The 21933-nt window shown below is 50.0% G+C and overlaps 1 protein-coding gene across 7 annotated transcripts in view; it reads right to left on the minus strand.

Moving 5' to 3' along the window:
• SLC35F5 (solute carrier family 35 member F5) overlaps positions 1-21933 on the minus strand; it is a 575369-nt gene that overhangs the window by 107305 nt on the left and 446131 nt on the right. For all 7 annotated transcript variants that reach the window (XM_069224683.1, XM_069224682.1, XM_069224686.1 and 4 more), the window contains one exon: positions 20939-21093. In XM_069224683.1, the coding sequence (XP_069080784.1) occupies positions 20939-21093 (155 nt within the window). The remainder of the gene's footprint in view (positions 1-20938; positions 21094-21933) is intronic.

Raw genomic sequence — 21933 nt, forward strand, 5'->3', positions numbered from 1 at the left:
TGACTGGCACCTAGCGGGAACCCACCAGTGTGGTTCCAATGTGGGACTGAAGGCGGTCCCAGAGAGGCTAGGCCACCCAAAAATTAGGGGGATAGCCTCATAAAATCCATTCAGCTTGGTCGGGCTCGCTCTAAAAAAAAATTGGGCAAGTGCAGAGCAGACCCAAGAGCAGTTCCTGCCTGGAGTGCTGAGGCTCCCTCAACTTGTTTTCGACAGACGCTGAGAAGTTGAAGAGTGTCTGGACTTCTTTGACGTTATGTGCTCGTGGGACTTCCCCAAGGACTTTGATTTTGACTAGGTACGTCAGGAGAGGCTCAACAAACTATCCTGGACCTCCCATGCAAACGGGACCTGGAGTGTCATAGAGACGACAAATGTCAGGCGTTGAGGGAATTCACATGCAATGGAGTTGCGTCCCAGCTCCAGGTGCCACAAAGACACCAAGCATGGCTCTGTCACCACCATTTTGTGACAGTCCCCACGTAGTTTGAAACCAGTCTTCACCCTCACACCGGGAGATGAAATCTCCAAAAACAAATAAATAAGCTGACTAACAGTTAGAAGAAAAAAAGGTCAGTCATAAAAATGACTGAGGGGTAGCTCAAACTGGATCAGCACCATCTGGTGTAGAAAGTAATGAACTGATGTCAGAGCGCTGAAGTGTAGCCTAAATAGATACTGCACATGTCACTTCCAGAGCAATGTTGATGCAGAGCAGAACAACATCACTGACCTGCTCACAGGGGTACTGCTCAAAAATGTTCCCAATCCAATCTGATACTTGGGAGTATTCAAAGGTAAGGAATCTGCGGCCTGAAGTTTCTATTAGATGTAATCTTATGCTATCCCCAAAGGAACTACTATGTTGCACAACCAGGCATTTCAATGTGCAAAACATCTTGAAAATGAAGAGATTTTGCTCTTGGTTAGGTGGAAACCACAAACCAAGAGCCTTTTCCCCTCAGTCAAGCATCTCAGACCTACGACATATGTTATGGTCATGCCCCACCCTTCACGATTACTGGCAAGGCATATATACTATCGTGCAGGAGGTTACCGAACTCACAGATTTTAATTCCTAGGAGGGCTATGCTCTTGGCAGTCTTAACTGCAGGAAATGGCATGTCATTTGCATATACGTTGCCAGTCTAGCCCGCCCATCAGCTAAAAGAACACTCAATGTACACTGGAAGGACCCATCAGCCCCATCACTAAAGGCATGAGCGGGATCGGTCAGGAAGTGGGGGACTGCGGAGGGCACATCTCTTTGCTACGAGGAAACCCGTTGCATCCGTAGACGGCCCATCTCTCCAGAATGGGACACTTCAAATGTTGCAGTTTGTCCATCTCACCATGCAAAATGACTCTCCCATAGACTTTCCAGCACTGATACCCTGTGAGAAAGTAACCTATTTCTAAGCATGGTTCCCCCACTTTTGGCCTGTTTGTGAGTGTATGTCTGGGTGTTTTTAATGTGTCACTGGGATCCTTCTAGCCAGGACCCCAGTGCTCATAGTGAAAACCCTATATGTCAGTGTGTTTTGCCTGTCTCACTGGGATCCTGCTAGCCAGGACCCCAGTGATCACAGTTTGTGGCCTAATGTGTGTGTTGTCAGTAGTGCTCAACTGTGTCACTGAGGCTCTGCTAACCAGAACCTCAGTGCTTATGCTCTCTCTGCTTCTAAATTTGTCACTATAGGCTAGTGACTTCATTTACCAATCCAAATTGGCATACTAGACCCACCTTATAAGTCCCTAGTATATGGTACATAGGTACCCAGGGCATTGGGGTTCCAGTTGATCCTTATGGGCCTCAGCATTTCTTTTGCCACCCATAAGGAGCTCAGTCAAACCCTTTCACAGAACTGCCACTCCAGCCTGCGTGAAATAGTGCACACACTATTTCACAGCCATTTTCACTGCACTTAAGTAACTTATAAGTCACCTATATGTCTAACCTTCATTTACTGAAGGCTAGGTGCAAAGTTACTAAGTGTGAGGGCACCCTTGCACTAGCAAAGGTGCCCCCACACAGTCCAGGGCCAATTCCCCAGACTTTGTGAGTGTGGGGACGCCATAACATGCGTGCACTACATATAGGTCAACATCTATATGTAGCTTCACAATGGTAACTCCGAATACGGCCATGTAAGGTGTCTAAGATCATGGAATTGTCTCCCCATTCCAAATCTGGTATTGGGGAGCCAACTCCATGCATCCTGGGGGCTCCACCATGGACCCCCTGTACTGCCAAACCAGCTCTCTGAGGCTTGCACTGCAGCTACAGCTGCTGCCACCTCACAGACAGGGTTCTGCCCTCCTGGGGTCTGAGAAGCTCAGTCCCAGGAAGGCAGAACAAAGCATTTCTTAAGTCCACTTAAGACCCATATTTGTGCTTTCAGTAGTTACCCATGAATGACAGTGGCAGGAGTGATATGTTTTTGCCCAACCCACTAAGTATAGATGTCTCAGCCAGTTACACTAGAAAGCATGATCCAACAGTTAGTGAATAGACAGCAGGCACCCTCAGCTGTCGAACAAAATGGTGACGTTGACCGTAAGGGACGGGAACAATGAGGTTTGCTTTGAAAGGCCAGGCCACCCTAAATGGTGTAAGTCATCAGAATCACAAAATAGCTACTTTGCAATTGTTAGTTAAAAAGGTCACCCAAATTTTCCAAGTTTAGTGCTTCCTAAGTACCAATTGGGGAAGATTCTTATTATTTATTTGTTAATCTGGCGATCTGTGCAGCATGGCTGCCTAAGGTGTGGACTGTATGTTGCCCATTTACTTCCCAGAGAGCTACAAGCCACATACCAAGTGGGAAATTCGATTGGAACTACAACATACTGGACATTAAAAGAAATATTCTGGAATATTTAAGATGGGGTAGAGACATGTACTGGGGGAGGTTTAGAAAGATTAAACAAACTGAAGGAGAAAAGCCTTAAGGTGCTGTTCTGTATTAGGGATGTGGGTGATTGTATGGCTCACTCTAACCCATGACAGTTTAAGGAAGTAGTGGTTAAAATTTATTCTGAGACATTTTTGGATGCACTGCCTAGCAATAGCAGAAAGTGGATTAGACAACTCTCAGGCTAAAGGAGGCCATTGAGTGGGCAAGTGCTTACCATAGGTCAGGCTACAAATCATGACAAGTGGGAGTCTTACAAGAAACTTTACCAGGCCCAATTTTAGATACATAGGGGTCCAGAATATTGAGGTTAACCTTCCCCTAACCCTTCCCAGGTTCTGCGCCATTCCACAAGGTCCCTATGCTTTACCTCTGGGGTCACATTGTACATAATTATATTCAGAGAGTTAGACCAGGAGAACCAACGGATGTAGGTTACAAAAGGGAAACGTTTTTTTCAGAGAACTTTCAGATATTGTAATTTTTTGTGCCAGTTCAGGTGGGAAGGTCTTCTCTGCAGGCTCCTTTAGATTTGGATTGTAAAGTGTTGGGTATTAACTCTAAGTGGGTGACTCCTGAGAAGAGAGACAGAGGAGGGGATTCCACTTTTGTTTGAGAAGAGAAATACAGGAACCAAATGCTATTAAGGTAGCAGCATATTTTCTGGACAAGAAGGGGGCTCTACTAAGGGTTGTTAACCAAACTAAGACCATACAACTGTTAGTCCCCTCACCCTAAACACAATGGCCCTTATTATGAGTCTGGTGGTCCCTGGACTGTCACTCTTGGTGTAGTGGTCGGACCGTCGCCAAAGCAGCGGTCCAGCCTCCACATTATGACCATGGCGGAGCAACCACATTTGGACCACCAGCACTGCCAGGTTGCCGCCGGTCGACAGCCTGGCGGTGCCTGCGGTCTTAGTCCGCCAGGGGATTACGAGTCCCCTCTCTGCAAGCTTTTGCATGAAAATTCAAGTGGCATGCAAAGGTTGGCAGAGACGGGGTGCCGGGGGCCCCGTGGGACCCATGCACCGCCCATGCACTTGGCAAGGGCAGTGCAGGAGCTCCCATGGACAGCCCCATCACGCTTTTCACTGACGCACCAACGCACCGCAACATTGCCGCTGGCTTCGTTGCGAGCTGGTGTCAATGTTGTGGCCTGTGGCCTGGCCAAATGCATAATAAGGGCCAATCTATTGTTTCTAACTCAAAATCAGACAGTGGTGTGCATTATGTTAAAGGAAAAATTAAAATATCTGCTCGGAAAAAATCATTAGTTGTTTTTCCCGCTCAATATTAGAAAATAATGTTCAGCCTCTCCCTAGTATCAGTTATTTAATCTTCGTGATGTTTAGAAAGATACCCTTTTCCCCTTATCTATAACTGATATCCTGTTCAAAGGAGTGGGTATGGATCTAGTAGGACCCTTAACCCTGTCCTCAAATGGTAATCACTACATATTAGTTGTAGCCAATTATGCCACCAGAAATCCAGAGGCCATTGATTTACACAGCATGAAAACAAAAGTGGTAGCACAAGCCATGATTTTGTGTTTTCTAGAGTGGGATTCCTAAGAAAATTGTTGTACTTCAGGCCGGTCCGCTCATTTCTAAACTAACAGACCAAATTGGTCACCTCATGCTCAGATGCTCATACTGACGGTCTCACAGAACGTTAAAATGGCACTATCAAGTTATTGTTACAAAAGGTTATTTAATGAAATGGAAGAGACTAAAAAGCACAACGTGTTCTGTAATTGCAATTCAGTGTTACCTCCAGCATGCAACAGGGTTCTCCCCTTTTGATCATTTTATTCAGTTTAGGTTACGCATCTATTACATTCAAACACTGGGAGGAGGAGGAGGAAGACAAATATATTTTAGAGTATACTGTGTCCCTCAAAACGTTTTTAGATAAATTGTGGGAACAAGTACAACATTTAAAGTACAGTAAAAATTAAACCAAAGGTAAGATATGATAGGAACACCAAGTTGAGGGAGTTCTTAGTGGGAGACAAAGGCCCTCATTATGACCCTAGGGGAGTTAATACCACCAACAGGCCGGCGGTAAAAAAAAAAAAGGGATTATGACCCCACAGACAGCCACTTTAACACACCGACCGCCAGGGTGATAACGGCTGCTGGGCTGGAGACTTCGGTCTCCAGCCCGGCAGCCGTCACAATCCCACCCTCTGGATTACGACCCAGCCTACCGCCATGGTTTTCGTGCCAATCTTACCGCCACGAAAACCATGGCGGTAGGCACTATCAGTGCCAGGGAATCCCTTCCCTGGCACTGATAGTGGTCGTCCCCGCCTCCTCCCAATCCGAAACTACTCCCCCACTCTCCCCTCCCTCTCCTGCCCCCGCACATTCACACACCCACACATGCACCCATATACACACATGCACACACGCATACCCACATCCACCCACGCGTGCACACATACCAACACATACCCACACATACACACACACACACACCTACACAACACCCCTCACCCCCTCTCCTGTCGGAGAACCCGACTTACCTGCTTGCAGGGGGTCCTCCGGCTGGAGATGGGATGCAGCGCTGCTGTCAGCAGCAGCTTCCGCCAGCAAAACACCACCAGGCCGTATCATTGCTCATGATACGGTCGGCGGTGTTTTGCTGGCCTGGCGGTGCTGCTGACAGCAGCGCCACCTTAGCGCCGTCCGGCACCATGACCGTCGGTAGTATTCCGCCAGCCTTCTGGCGTAATACCGTTGATGGTCATAATACACATGGACGGCTGGTAGCCACAGCGGCGGCAGTGTGGCACCAAGGTCATAATGAGGGCCAAAGTGTTGATTGTATTGCTAACCACCGATAAATTACTAGAGTTGGCATGGACCATTCCAAGTAATAAAACAAGTAAACCCAGTTTTAATAGCTGTAACCCACAAACAACAGCTGAACAGATTTTTCATGAGATTCTCCTAAAGAAAAGATCAAACCTGAAGAGCTAGGGATCCAGGAATCTCAGATGTCCTAGATTTTGACTACACCTCCCCTAGAAATTCTATCAGATCTTTCAGAGAACATTTCAGAAATTAAATTATCTATAGGAATAAACTTGGGGGAAGAGCAGAATAGAGATTCAAGGTGCCTCTAAAAAAGGTACCTAAATCTCTTCTTTGACAAACCAGACAGAAGGCTTTCGGTAACCCATGATATACAAAATTCGCTTACTAGGGTAGTTCGCAAGCAGCCAAAAAAAGCTGGGGTCAGAAGACTATTTTTACTTCAATTATTGTTTTATACAAATTAAGCTCCCTGAAATCAAACCTCTGAACTTCATTTCCGGTGCTCTATGGAGTTACTCACGACTGACAATCACTTTTTGGATACTAGGACAATCACTCCCTTGCAGGTAGTCCACACACTTCTGCTTTGCAGTTTTAAAATGTGCTCCACAAAGTGTTGGGTAAAACCAGAGTTGAACGACACCAAAACAGACACCTATTAATCTGAAACCAGCAAAGCTGATGTGCAGGAGCAACCAACTTTAAGACAGATATCGCTGATGACAGATTTGGAACCAATGTTGCCCCTGTCACCAACACTGAAGATGCCCCAGAAGGAAACAGTTGCAAAGATCTTCAACATGGTTTCTTTCAAGACCTTGATCTGGTACGCAGAAGCACATTAACCAAAAAAGATCACCTGAGTAGTGGGATGAAACACCTATGCTTGCTCCAAACACCTAGTCTAAGATTAATGATTAATACTGCTGTGATGAGGGGGCGCGGCTAAGCCGGGCAGCATGGCAGCCGTGTTCTAGCGAAACTCCTCGGCCCACCAGCCATCTGCCCAGATCCTACCTGACCGAGCGGCCCCAAGGGGGTCCTGGAGGACGCAGACATAACGAAGGAGACCGGATGGCAGAGAAGAGCCTACCGACATGAAAGGAAAGGCAAGCACAACCTGCACGATGCACCTGCTGCGGGCCTGCCTGACCCTAAGACGGCAGGCACCGCGTGTGGCGTGCTTGGGCCTCTGTGGCCCCAACAGTGATCCGGCGGGGAGCTGTGGTGCCTCGTCCTCCCGCCCCAGCCCTGGGTGTAGGAGGCTGGCCTGGCTTATAGTGGGTACCTTGTGGTACTTACACCTTGTGCCAGGTCCAGTTACCCCTTATTAGTAGAATAGAGGTGTTCTAGCAGCTTAGGTTGATAGAGGTAGCTATAGCAGAGCAGCTTAGGCTGAACTAGGAGACATGCAAAGCTCCTACTATACCACTTATATCATATAGCACTATATCACAAGAAAACACAATACTCAGAGTTACTAAAAATAAAGGTACTTTATTTTAGCGACAATATGCCAAAAGTATCTCAGAGGATATACTCCCTTAGGAGGTAAGTAATATACACAAAATATATGCACACAAACCAAAATCAGGTAAGTAACAGTTAGAAAAGTAGTGCAAACAATGTAGAATCACAATTGAATGCAATAGGGAGAAATAGGCCTAGGAGCAACACAAACCATATACTTCAAAAGTGGAATGCGAACCACGAATGAACCCCAGGCCTAGTGTAGTGTGTAGAGGGTCACTGGGAGTGTAAGAAAACACTAAGGGTTTCCAAGATACCCCACCCCAAGACCCTGAAAAGAAGGAGTAAAGTTACCCTATCACCCCAGAAAGACAGTAAAGTCGAGATAGGGGATTCTGCAAGGACAACAACTGACTGCAAAACACTGAAGACGGATTCCTGGACCTGAGGACCTGTAAAGGAAGGGGACCAAGTCTGAAGAGAGAAGTGCAGAGGAACTCTGGTGAGCTCTTGCATTCGTTATCTGGTGAGATACCCACAGGAGAGACCCTAAATAGCCCATAGAGGAGGACTGGCTACAGAGAAAGGTAAGCACCTATCAGGAGGGGTCTCTGACGTCACATGTTGGCACTGGCCACTCAGAGCTGTCCATTGTGCCCTCACACGTCTGCATCCAAGATGGCAGAGGTCTGGGACACACTGGAGGAGCTCTGGCACCTCCCCTGGGAGGTGCTGGTCAGGGGAGTGCTCACTCCCCTTTCCTGTGTCCAGTTTTGCACCAGAGCAGGGCTGGGGGGATCCCTGAACCGGTGTAAACTGGCTTATGCAAGGAGGGCACCATCTGTGCCCTTCAAAGCATTTTCAGAGGCCAGGAGAGGCTACTCCTCCCAGGCCCTTCACATCTATTTCCAAAGGGAGAGGGTGTAACACCCTCTCTCAGAGGAAATCCTTTGTTCTGCCTTCCTGGGACCAGGCTGCCCAGGCCCCAGGGGGGCAGAAAGCTGTCTGAGGGGTTGGCAGCAGCGGTAGCTGCAGAGGAGACCCCGGAAAGTTAGTTTGGCAGTACCCGGGCTCTATGCTGGAGACCCGGGGATGCATGGAATTGTCCCCCCAATACCAGAATGGTATTGGGGTGACAATTCCATGATCCTAGATGTTACATGGCCATGTTCGGAGTTACCATGGTGACGCTACATATAGGTATTGACCGATATGTAGTGCACGCATGTAATGGTGTCCCTTCACTCACAAAGTCCGGGGAAATTGCCCTGAACAATGTGGGGGCACCTTGGCTAGTGCCAGGGTGCCCTCACACTAAGTAACTTTGCACCTAACCTTCACTAAGTGAGGGTTAGACATATAGGTGACTTATAAGTTACTTAAGTGCAGTGTAAAATGGCTGTGAAATAACATGGACGTTATTTCACTCAGGCTGCAGTGGCAGTCCTGTATAAGAATTGTCTGAGCTCCCTATGGGTGGCAAAAGACATGCTGCAGCCCACAGGGATCTCCTGGAACCCCAATACCCTGGGGACCTAGGTACCATATACTAGGGAATTATAAGGGTGTTCCAGTGTGCCAATAAGAATTGTTCAAATTAGACACTAGCCTGCAGTGACAATTTTAAAAGCAGAGAGAGCATAAACACTGAGGTTCTGGTTAGCAGAGCCTCAGTGATACAGTTAGGCACCACACAGGGAACACATATAGGCCACAAACGTATGAGCATTGGGGTCCTGGCTAGCAGGATCCCAGTGACACATATCAAACATACTGACAAAATAGGGTTTTCACTATGAGCACTGGGCCCTGGCTAGCAGGATCCCAGTGAGATAGTAAAAGCACCCTGACATATACTCACAAACAGGCCAAAATTGGGGGTAACAAGGCTAGAAAGAGGCTATCTTCCTACACTGGGACAGCAGGGATGCCACGGTGGCGAGAAGCAGGGAACAGACCTGACCGCCGCAGAGACAGCAGTGATGTGGTGCGGTGCCCGCCTAGCCTTGTGATGGCGGGCACCGAGTGATCCATTTTGGGCCCGTCAGACTCCTGGCCCGAGGCGCGCGGAGGAGGTTCTGGGGCAGGCCCGGGAGGCGACAAAAGCATACACCCATGATCAGGAGAACCGGGGGAGACCAGAGCAGCAGCTGTAACTTGGAGGTGAGGTGGGGCGGTGGCTGACAGGGATGCACAGGAGGTGGCAGCTCCCCCCACCCTTCATGAATGCTGCAGCGAAGGAGAAGACGGTGGGGGCAGCCCAGCATTTCGAGGGAGGCCCCCCCGGAGCAGCGTAGGAGCGCATAGGAGGCAGGAGATCTTCCGGGCCCCATTGACTGAGGCCCTTGGATGTGAGATGATGGGCCCGGCGGGCAGAGCGGGAGGCGGCGAGGTGCTTGAGGGCTGACCGGAGGTGGCGGGGAGGCCCTAAACATCAATCATGCGTGAGGAGCACCCCGCTTTCTGCCTCCCCCCCCGGTTTGTGGCCCGTGGCAGGTGGAGTGCGACAGGGCCACAGTCTTGCGGAGGTGGCGTGTTGGAGAGGGGGACTGATGGCAGCCCGTGAGGTTGAGGCCTCCTAAAGCGTGGGCCACCGCGTGGTCTGCAGTTCTCTATACCTGTAGCCACCGCCAGATTGGACGGCCAAGCCATGAGCTGGCATAGGCCAGCACCGTCCACCCAAGCCCAGACTATGATAGATCAGTACACGGTCCCCACTCTTGCGGAAGGTGGGAGTGAAGCAGCTGGTCTCTCCCCGGAGCCTGCGGCTTCGCGACCAGACCTTGGCGCCATCCTTAAACCAATCCAGGACTTCCGAGAAGCTGTAGAGCACAAGGTCAAGAATTCCGTGTTGGCCCTTCACTAATCCGGCAGGACCTGTGGGGGGTCACAGGAAGAATCTCCGAAGCGGAGAAATGCATTTCCACAACAAAATACAAGGTGGCCATCCTCAAGCATCAGGTTTCGAAATTCATCTCTTCGATGGCGGAGCTGCACAAGCACGCAGAGGATGCCGAGAACCGTGCCCGGCGCAATAACCTGCAACCGGTGGGCCTGCCGGAGGCTTTGGACGTTCCAGATCTGGCTGCGGTGCTTGAGACCTGGTTTTGCACCTGGATGCCTGCAGAGATATTGTCCTCCACCTTCATCATAGAACGGGCACACGGCTTGCTGGTGCCGTATCTGCCGGTAGGCGCACCACCCCGACCGATATTCCTGAGGATCCTGAACTTTAGAGACTGCAATGCAATAAGTGTCAGACAGACCCCCAGAACCAGAACTCACAAATCTTGGTTTTTCCAGACTACTCCAGGGCGGTGCAGCAAAAGCGCAGGTCCTTTGAGGCAGTCAAACAAACTACGTGTGCTGAACTCGCGCTACATGCTGCTCTTTCCCACTCACCTAAAAGTTATTTTCCAATCCAACACATTTTTCTGACAGGACTACGTGCTCTGCTTCTTTCCCTACCGCAGGGAAAACTATTCTGGGAGGGGACTTCAAAGTGGTCCCGGACCCGCTCTGAGACACTTTCACTGTCCCACGTACGGGGTGTCACATGGATTCTATGTGCCTATTGAGGATTCGAGGCGGCAGTTGGAGCTTCAGCAGGCAGAGTTCTGACAGGTGTCCCTTGCGGAGGCTCGACAGCATTGGGAGTCCTCGACCCAAAGAGTCTATTAGTTGGGCAACAAGACCGGAAAATTGCTTTATTGTCTGGCGACCCGCGATGTCTCGGCCTGAGTGGTGCCCCTTATCAGGGATCAGACGGGAACAGCACAGAAGGACCTGCTGTCAATTCCCACACTTTTGCCTCCTATTATCAGAACCTTAATGGCCGAGTGCCCCAGCCCACGGCAGAACAAGAAAACCCTATTCTGGGTGACCTTCTTCCATCATCCTTGGCGGCAAAACTGGACCTACCTCTCTCAAAAGAGGAAGTGGGGGAAGCCATCTTTGCGATTCAATCCGGGAAAACATCAGGACCTGATGTATACCGGACGGAATACTACAAGCAATTTTGATCGCACCTGGTATCCCCCAGGTCAACGCTTATGAGAGGGCACTTTGCTGCGGGTTCTTCGCTCCAGGTCAGGACTGCGCCACGATCGTGGTCATACGTATGGACAACCTGCCCCATCTCACTAATCAGTGTGGAAATATAGATATTCGCGAAGGCCCTGGTGGCCCGGCTGGTACATACACTGCCTTACCCAGTGTGGCTTCATGCCGGGAAGAAGCACACGACATTCTCTCCGACAGGTTCAGGTGGTGCTTTTGCAAGCCGATCGGATAGGAGACAAGCTGGCACTCCTCCTGGTGGACGTTCGCAAGGCCTTCAACACCCTGGCTTGGAACTTCTTAGAGGGGGTCCTAGTGCAGATGGGCTTTGGCCCAAAATTCAGGAGAATGGTCCATCTTTTGTACTACAGCCCTTTGGCGCAGGTGCGGGTTAATGGCATTCTTTCAAATCCCTTTCCAATCAGACAGGGAACACGTCAGGGATGCCCCATCTCCCACTTACTGTTTCGCCAAGCCAGGGAGCCGCTGGCCTGTCTCCTCTGTGGTGACCCGTTGATTGACAGTTGGAGGTGACAGACTAGCCATGAAGAAAGGATGTTCTTTTATGCGGACAATGTCTTGGTGTTCTAGGGAGCGGCCCCAGCGCTGAGGCTCTTGTTGCCTTGAGCTCCTGAAGCTGTATGGTGAAGCCTCGGGGCTAAGCTTAAACCTCAGGAAGTCACTGCTGGTGAAGGTGCGGGGTGCCACGGGGGAAGTGAACTGGTGCCCAGACATCCTGGTAAAACGCAACACCTTCAAATACTTGGGAGTTCACCTGTCCCTGCTCCCGAATTTGGCATGGCAGTTGAATTTCCAGCCCCTATCACGCGCTCTGAGGGGTGATTTGGCCCGCTGGAGTCGGTTGCCTCACAACCCGTTGGGTCGCTACACCCTTTTTAAAATGATCTGCCTCCCCCGCTATTTGTACGTCCTGACAAACTTCCCCTACTTGGTGCCCTGTGCCTGGTTCCGATCCCTCACCTCCAAGCTCATCTCCTTTATATGGGGGGAGGGCACCACAGAGTGGCCTTTTGCTCAGCACGGAAATCTCCCTATGAGGATGGCTTGGGCGTGCCAGAACTCTAACTCTACTACTTGGCACCTCAGTTGATTCCGATCAACAAGTGGTTTACTAGGGGGATGGGACTGCCTGGCCTACCACTTGGAGCTCAGTTATCTTGGCTTTGAGGACCTGTTGGGATTGTTGTATGGTTATCTGGTCCCCCAGGCGGCCCCGGACTGCACGTGGGTGGCGGTGTGGTGTTGGCGGGCATCACTGCGGTTGATGGGTTGGGACCGACGCCTCACCAAGCTGACGCCCCTGTGGCATGGAACATGATTGCAGCAGGTGTCCCGATTGGAGGGTTTTAGGCAATGGGACCCCATTGGAATTACACACCTGGGTGATGTCTACACTGGTGATACTCGGATGTCCTTTCAGCAGCTGAGGGAGCAATATGGCCTATCCAACTCCCAGTTGTTTTGCTTCCTTCAGATGCGTCATGCCCTCCGGACCCACCTGTTGTCTAGTCTCGCTCTCTCCCTGATGACAGCCCACTTGAGGCGCAGCTGTTCTCGGGGCGCTTGGGGAAAGGGGCCATTACCCATATCTACCAATCCTTGCTTACTAACGCGCCTGACGGATTCGCCAGGCTGCGGGACAGGTGGGCGGCGTGGGTGGGGGAACCGAACGAGGATGAATGAAGGGAGGCCTACCTAGCGCCAAGGGAGCTGCCCATTTCCATCAGGTTAAGAATGATCCAGATAAATGACTTTCATATGACATACCTGTCCCCACAGCGACTCTGACATATTCACCCAGGAACCCCCCCCCCCAGCCTGTATGAGATGTGGTCAACTGGGGGTGCACCTGTTGCACGTGGCATGGGAGTGTATGGAGATGCATCCATTTTGGGTGGGGGTGGAACAGGAGATCCTGCCAGTCCTTCGTGTCCCATTGAATTGAATGTGAGGGTGGTGCTGCTGGGCCTTCTGGAAGAGCTGGGGGGGGGGGGACTGAGAACTGACCGAATATTCATACCTTTTTGACAGCAGAAGCCACCCTAAAGTAGTTCTTGCAGCCCACAAGGCAGGGTGCATGGTATTTAAAAATAGGACATGTATACATGTAAAGTTACCATGCCCTTGCAGTGACTAGCACTGAAAAGGTGTTTTCACTGTACAAATGCTCTGGCTGGCCCATACAGAAATGCTGAGAAGCCAGACTGGATCTTAATTCTGTTACCTCTGGTTTGGATACAGCTAGAAAAATGATTAAACTGTTCTTTTTAATATTTATTAAGTGCCAAACATAATGTCCGATCTTTTAGAAATATTAAGGAAAAGTAACTTTTAGAATGTTACCTTTCCCCCGTCTGAAGTTCCTGGAGGCGAATATCCATTAGCCCTCCAGTAGCGGCTCAACCACGGATTATCCCAGATGAAGAGTGAACACTGCCTCAAGAGCAGAGACAATGACTTTTGTTTGAGGAGGTGTTTTTTCTCTTCCCCTGGCAGGAATACCTGTTGGGGTGTATCCAGAAGTACAAGTTACTTACCTTTACCAACGATATATCTGGTAGAGACATATTCTAGTTGCAGAATCCTTACCTTTAAATTTCCCCAGGCGTCAGACTGGATCCAGAGATTTTTTTCTTCAAGCGCGCCGCTAAGTTGCGTCGGTCAACTCCACGGGCGTCGTCACCGTAATAATATTGTTGTCGTATATAGGTGCCACCCCGGCACGCTGACGTTGGTTTCTTTTCACGACTTTCCACGCCAGTAGAGCAGAACTATGAAGAACACTAAGGATGTTGCGCCAAAACTAAGGCCCTTAGAGGGAAGTATCTGTCCCTAGAAATCAGTTCACAGTGCGGGAAGGATGGGCGGGTCGGTAAGGAATCTACAACTAGAATATGCCTCTACCAGATACATCGTTACCGAAGGTAAGTAACTTGTACATCTGATAGGGACTTCTAGTTGCAGATTCCTTACCTTTGACTAGATACCCATACAATACCTTCCCTGGTGGTGGGCTGCGAACTAAGATCACACTAAAAAGTCCTGCAGGATCGAACGGCCAAAAGAGCTGTCCCTGCGGACCTGACTGTCCAGGCAGTAATGCTTGGTGAACGTATGTAAGGAAGCCCACGTTGCGGCCTGACAGATATCCAGGACTGGAACTCCGCGTGCTAATGCTGTGGTAGCAGCAGTTGCTCTGGTTGAATGTGCGCGCAAACCCTCAGGGAGTTGCTTTTGCGCCAAAGTGTAGCATATCTTGATGCAGGGGACTACCCATCGTGAGATGCTCATCTTGTGCACTGTCTTACCTTTCTTCACACCCACATATCCCACAAAGAGTTGATCATCCATTCGGAATTCTTTGGTAGGATCTAGATAAAATGCCAACGCTCTTTTTGAATCCAGACTGTGGAGTCTCTCCTCCTCATGAGAGGGATGTTGGGGTGTGTAAAAAGTAGGCAAGGTGATAGATCGGCCTACGTGAAAAGGTGTTACCACTTAGGGAAGAAAGGAAGCCCTGGTACGAAGCACCACTTTGTTAGGATGCACTACTAGGAGTGGTGACTTCAAAGAAAGAGCCTGAAGCTCACTTACTCTGCGAGCAGAGGTGATGTCAATCAAGAAAGCTGTTTTAAGAGTTAAGAGCCGTAAAGTACAGTTGTGGAGTGGCTCGAAAGGGGCGCATATGAGGTATGTGAGGACCAGGTTCAAATCCCACTGGGGCATGATGAACAGGAAGGGAGGAAACATATGAGTGAGGCTTTTAACAAACCTCCCAACAATGGGAGATTTGAAAAGAGAAGGTTGGTCTGATAGCCGTACGAAGGCAGAGAAAGCAGACAAATATCCCTTGAGGGTGCCCAGAGTAGAGCCCTGCTGGACAAGAGCGATAACAACGAGGAGAACCTCTGGAAGAGGTGCAGAGAGGGGATCAACAGATTTGTTGATACACCATGCCACAAATTTCTTCCAACGACAGGCGTATACCGTTTTGGTGGAGGGACGCCTGGCTGCCAAGATGACATTACAGACTTTGGGTGGAAGGTCAAAAGCGGTCAACTGTCGCCGTTCAATCTCCATGCAAGGAGGCAGAGACTGGACAGGTTCGGGTGGATAACTGTCCCCTGTTGCTGCGACAGAAGATCCTCCAGAGGGGGGAGTCTGATCGGAGGATCGATGGCCATGCCCAAGAGCTCAGGATACCGTACTCCTCGTGCCCAGTCCAGAGCCATCAAGATTACTTGGTCTCGGTCTTGCCTGATCTTCTTCAGAACTCTGGGCAGAAGTGGTATTGGTGGGAAGGCATACAGGAGGCCGGAGTTCCACTTGTGATGAAAAGCGTTGGCGAGCGAGTGCCGCCTTGGAAACACCAATGTGCAAAACAGTTGACACTGTGCGTTCTCTGCAGGGGTGAACAGATCTAACCAGGGCTCTCCCCACTGCTGAAAGAGACCTTGCGCCAGCTCCGGATGGAGACACCATTTGTGATCGACTCCGCATCCACGGCTGAGTTCGTCTGCTCTGACGTTCAGAGAGTCCCCTAGATGTTGAACCACCAGGGAAATGCCCTGGCATTCCAGCCATGTCCGGAAGCAAAGAGACTTTTCGACAAAGGGTCCGCGACCCTACTCCGCCCTGCTTGTTGCAATACCACATGGCGGTGTTGTTGTCGGTGAACACCTGCACTACTTTTCCTTTGAGAGAGGGAAGAAATGCTTCCAATGCAAGTCGGATCGCCCAAAGCTCCAAAAGACTGATGTGGAGCCCAGACTCTACCGGAGACCAGAGGCCTCTGTTCTCCACCTCTCCCATGTGGCCGCCCCATCTCAGGAGTGATGCATCTGTCACTACTGTCAGATCTGGTTGGGGAATGGAGAGGGATCTGCTGTTGAACCAATCTGGACTCGGCAACCACCACTGCATGTCTTTCGCAGTTCCCTCAGAGATCTGAACCATGTCGGAGAAGCTCCCCATATGCTGCGCCCACTGGAACTTCAGGTCCCACTGCAGAGCCCGCATATGCCGTTTGGCACGTTGGACCAGCAGGATGCAGGAGGCCATGAGGCCCAGCAGCCTCAGAGTCATTCTCACCGAGGTCCAGGATAGAGGCTGAAACATCGGTATCATAGCCTAAATATCCTGGACTCGCTTTTCTGGAGGATAAGCCTGAAACTGCACTATGTCCAGAACAGCTCTGATGAAAGGGAGCGTCTGAGAGAGAGTCAGGTGTGACTTTGGCACGTTGATGGTGAACCCCAGCGAATGCAGGAGGTTCTCCGTAGTCTAGCGGTGGGAGACAACTTTCTGGGGGAATGTCAGCCTTCAACAGCCAGTCGTCGAGGTAGGGGAAGCCTGGGACCACTAACCTGCGCAGAGGAGCTGCAACCACTACCATTACTTTCATGAACACCCGAGGGGCACTGGTAAGGCCAAAGGGGAACACAGTGAACTGAAAGTGCTCGTGACCTATGGGTAACGTCTGTGGGCCGGCAGGACGGGAATATGGAAATAGGCATCCTGCAAGTCCAACGCAACCATCCAGATTCCAGGGACCAGGGCAGAAAGGACATGAGCCAGGGTTAACATCTTGAACTTCTCCTTCTTGAGGAAGGGATTGAGGGACCGGAGGTCTAGGATAGGGTGAAGACCCTTTTCTTTTTTGGGCACCAGAAAGTAGTGGGAATAGCAACCACAACCTACTTCTGGCGCAGGGACCCTCTCTATGGCTCCCTTGGCCAAGAGAGCACTGACTTTCTCGCCGAGAAGTGCCAAATGATCCTCCGACAGTTGATCGAATGATGGTGGCATGGCTGGAGAAGAAGTCTCGAAGGGGAGGGAGTAACCCCTTCGGACTATCTGTAAAACCCACCTGTCCGTTGTAATGGATTCCCAGTGGGGCAGATGATGGTGCATTCTGCCGCCAACTGGTCCCAGATGTCCCAACAGACTAGGAAGGTTTTGAGGCACTGGACTTCTTGATCAACGAGCTCGGTGGATCCCGGGTACGCACAGGGGCTGTACAGCATGCACGGGTCAGTGGCTCAGTGGAAATGGATGTCGTTGGATGCCCCTACCGCAGCCACGAAAGGAGCGAGAGGCAGACTGAAGGGGGCGAGAAGTAGCTGCGAGGCCAAGGGACCAAGCCATAGCCCGGGAATCCTTAAAGCGCTCCAGCACTGAGTCCGCCTCGTCTCCAAAGAAGAGTGCGATTAAAGGGCATGTCCATCAAAGATTGCTGGACATTTCCTGAAAAGCCAGACGTCCTCAACCAGGAGTGGCGCCTCAGTACCACTGTTGATGCAACCGATCTGCCTAGTGAGTCAGTCGTATCCAGTCCACAGCGGATCATGAACTTGGCTGCTTCTCTCCCATTTGTCATGGCTTGGGAGAGAACGTTCCGGGCCTATTCCGGAACTTGAGGCAGCACTTGCGCGACCATATCCCAGAAAGTATGGGAATAGCGGCCCAAAAGGCATGCAGTGTTCACGGACCACAGTGCTAGACTGGCAGAAGAAAACACCTTCTTTCCTAAATTGTCCGGTCTTTTTGATTCCCTGTCCGGGGGAGCGGTAGGGAATGCGCCAGAGGATGAAGAAGCCTGGATGACCAGGCTCTCAGGCATAGGGTGCTGGGTGAGGAAATGTGGGTCATTCGGCTCAGGCCGATAGCGCGGGCAATCATCCTATTCACAGGAGCCCCTGTGCCTGGTTTGGACCAGGTCCCCAGTAGAACGTCTGTAAGTGCTTTGTTGAACGGAAGAAGGGGTTCCGAGTTGGAGGCCCATCCTGAAGCACTTCGGTCAGGAGGTTAGGCCTGACCTCCACAGAAGGAAGCTCGAGGTTCAAAACCTCATCTGCCCTTCTCACCACCATAGAATAAGACACTCCTCCTCCGTAGCCACAGTACGGAGAGAGAACATGCCAGTGTCAGGGGAGGTGTCCAACCCACTGGCATCACCCAAATCCTGAACCCAGTCTAGTTCAGACTCAAGCTGGTCTTCTAAAGGGTTCAGCGACCCCTCTACACTATCCTTGTATCCATACCCATAGTAATATGGTTCAGGATCAACCCTACACACAGCAAAGCCCATGGAAAACGGAATCGGAGTTGAGCGACATCATTCCGGCTCTGGGTCATGGGGAATGAGTATAGGGTTGATGTCAATTGTGGGCCCAATCGGCGCCTGGAACTTCAATGTCTGACCTAGCGCCGGGGAAGGTCGCGTTGGCATGACCGGCGTCGGGGCGTATCCGGAAGTGGATCCTTAGGTGCCTTCCGGAATCGAAGTGGCCGACTTTGAACCCGAGGGGGCCCTCACCGACGCCCCTGGGCCCTAAGGTGCTGAAGGTGGGTCGGGCTGCCCAACTATGAGGCACATGGCCTCATAGAACTCCTTAAGTTGGGCAAGAGAAGCCCCGGCTCCCAGACGTTCGGGGAGGCACAGAGCGGACCCAGACTTAGGTTCTGAGGACAGAGGCCTAGAGCGTCGACGCTCTTCCCACATCGCGTCGTGCAAGCGACAAGGGCAAAGCTGAATAACGTTTTGCCTTCTTCGACTTCTTCTTCTTAGCCGAATGTCCAGATGGCTTGGGCAAAGAAGAATTGTGGTGACTCCGAGACCGGTCTCCTGACCTTCCTCTCTAACGCAACTGGTAGACAATGTGAAATCGAGTGTCGGGCGGCCATGAGCTTCAGGGACCGCTCCCTCAAAGCTTTCGGGTTCATGGCCCGACACTCGGAGCACGACTTCGGGTTGTGGTCGCCCTCCAAACACCAGAGGCACACGAGGTGCGGATCCATCACCGACATCATGCGGTGACAGGAGTCGCAGGGCTTAAATCCAATCGTACAGGACATCCCTCGATGCACCAAAACTCGTCAAAAACGATTTTGTCAAAATGTCGCAGTTAGTCGAAAAATGACTGCGGTAGCTCTTCTCCGCATCTGCGTGTAGACTGACGCAGAAAGAAAATAACTGACATCAGCGTGCCAGGGTGGCACCTATTTATGACCATGACATCATCACGGCGACCACGACGCCAACGACCCATGGAGTCGACCGACGCCACCTAATAGCGCGCAGGGGTACTGGTTGAAGAAAAAGTCTCCTGATCCAGTCTGACGCCTGGGGAAATTCAAAGGTAAGGAATCTGCAACTAGAAGTCTCTATCAGATACTTAATTTACTTCAAAGAGGCCTTCACAAGTAAATGTTAGATGATACCCTCAAAGCCTCTGCCTTAGTCGCTGTAATCAGACAGACAGCAAATCTATTGGGTGGAAGAAAGCCACCTCCAGAACCAGTGGAGAGTGACCACAGAGGAAGGGAATGAATTACCCTGGCCACAAATCTGAGAAGGCACACATGCAATGCATTGTGGGAGAAGGGTTCCCCCATTGCGGATTTTAGGAGGAAAGGCTTTGTGGGATTCTTTCCAGTAGAACAAACAGGAACTGCTGCACAAGTAGTTAGTAGCACCCCTGAGAAATTTTACCCCATTGATTAGGGAGGGGCTTGGAGTCACACCCACCCACTAACTAGTGCCAAGCATAAATGTGGTACCCCAAGGCACCCTATTCATAACACTTTTTGGACCTGCGGAAGAAGTGAACAGGACTGGACCTTTTGTCTGTGACCTGAGGGGAGCAGTGAAGGACTGGAAATGCTATAACTTGTACCCAGGAAACATACATGGACAATATGGGTCAATTGGCTGACCGCGTGTGTAGCTACAGGGCCATGACCAGCTGTAAAGGCCTTTTCCCTGAAGTGCCCAGCTGACCAGTACCAACTTGATCTGACCTGGGCCCTACCGGTGACCTCTGCTGGAGTGAGATTTGACCCCCAAACGCTGTTCCTGAGGTCCTGAGATACTTGGCTGTGTTTAACTGGAATTCTCCCATCACCTGCAAAAAGCTAGGACTTAGTAACTTTAGAAACTTTTGGGCTTACAGACTACCAGAGCACCAGGTCAAGCCACCTCAGCCTACCTACCCAAGGTGCAACCTCTCTAGGGTAAGACATTTTTTTTAAAAACAGGCTTCTCTGCAGCAGCAAATGAGGTTCCAAAACCCTTGGCAAGAAGGTTCCCAGACTAATAGAACTCATTGATGGCTAAAACTTTACTCTGTTGGAGGAAATTGAGCTCCAAATAAGAGACTAAGTCCAAAGGTAAAAATCTTGACGGACGAAGGAACCAAAAATATCCAGCCAGCGAGAGGGCTACCTGGGATGCGAAATATAATGTCTCCCACTCAGAGTTTTTTGTGCAAAAGCCAATGGCTTCAGCCTGACCCCACCCAACGCCTTTCCAACTTTGTGAGGACTTCTTAGGATCCTTTATACTGCCTTGCTCTGTTGAAAGGTTCCTACTTCCAAAAAAGAGACTAAGGACCTAATTTAGATCATGGCCGAGGGGGGGGTTAGGCCGTCACAATGTAACAGAGTAACCATCCTGCCAAGATCTAAATCAAGCCCTAAGTCAATGACCTATCTCACCTCACTAAGTATGACTATTTAAACTGAACTATGGATAGTAAAAAAGAAGACATTAGTAACATCATGCCACAAGTATAGCCAATTGACATAGGAAGGCACAAAATGCGGGTTGGTTCATTTCATGAATATGTTTGAGAAAAAATGATCCCACCTCTGAATTCGATGTTTTCTACATATAAAAGCAAATATCCTTCTGATTCCAATCATCACTGGATCCCAGTTGTTATAGTGGCACAAGAGAGTTACAATAAAGAAAGAAAGAAATACTGGAATAGCCCCTGCAAAGAACACCCAGGAAAACTGCACCTGATGAATAAAAAACAAGAAGAATGCAATTATGAAAGACTTACAAATCAGCCTTAACTTTAGCACCACTACATAAACCACATATGACTGCAATAAGCATTATGCGGCCTTCGCCCATGAATTAATGTATTCACTGTTATCAACAGTGCACGGCAGCTGTAAATTTGCGAATACAAATGAATGTTTTTAATGAACAAGTTACTTACCTTCGGTAACATCTTACCTGGTAGAGACTGTATCCAGCCGCAGATTCAGTATCTTAGAATATTCCCCAGGCGTCAAATTGGACCAAGAACTTTTCAAGCAGTACCTCTGCGTTCATGTAGGTGGCGTTGATCGGCTCCATATCGGATGTGACATGCGCTGTGCCTAAATAGGCACTTCCTGAGTAAATTGTCGTCAGTTTTTTGTGACATTTCTATGCCAGAAGCACAGAGCTATGTTGGCCAATGAACCAGTGTGCAGGGACTAAGGACCTACAGGACCCTTCTAAACAGAAAAAAATCTGTTCGGAGAAGAAAAAAGGATGGGAGAGTCGGTAAGAAATCTGCGGCTAGACAGAGTCTCAACCAAATAAGGATTTACTGAAGTTAACTTGTTCATTTGATATAGACATTTAGCTGCAGATTTCTTACCTTAGAATAGATAACCAAGCAAACTCCCTGGAAGAGTATCTGCGAACAGACTAGACCAAGAAATCTTGGAGGACCGAATGGGCAAAGTGCTTGTTGCAACGGAGCTGACTGTCAAGGAAGTAATGTCTGGTAAACGTGTGTCTAGATGACCAAGTAGTAGTATGACAGATACACGGAATGGGGACTTCCCAGCTAACACACTAAT

The sequence above is a fragment of the Pleurodeles waltl genome, chromosome 3_1, assembly GCF_031143425.1.
Source record: "Pleurodeles waltl isolate 20211129_DDA chromosome 3_1, aPleWal1.hap1.20221129, whole genome shotgun sequence".
Classification (NCBI taxonomy): Eukaryota; Metazoa; Chordata; class Amphibia; order Caudata; family Salamandridae; genus Pleurodeles; species Pleurodeles waltl.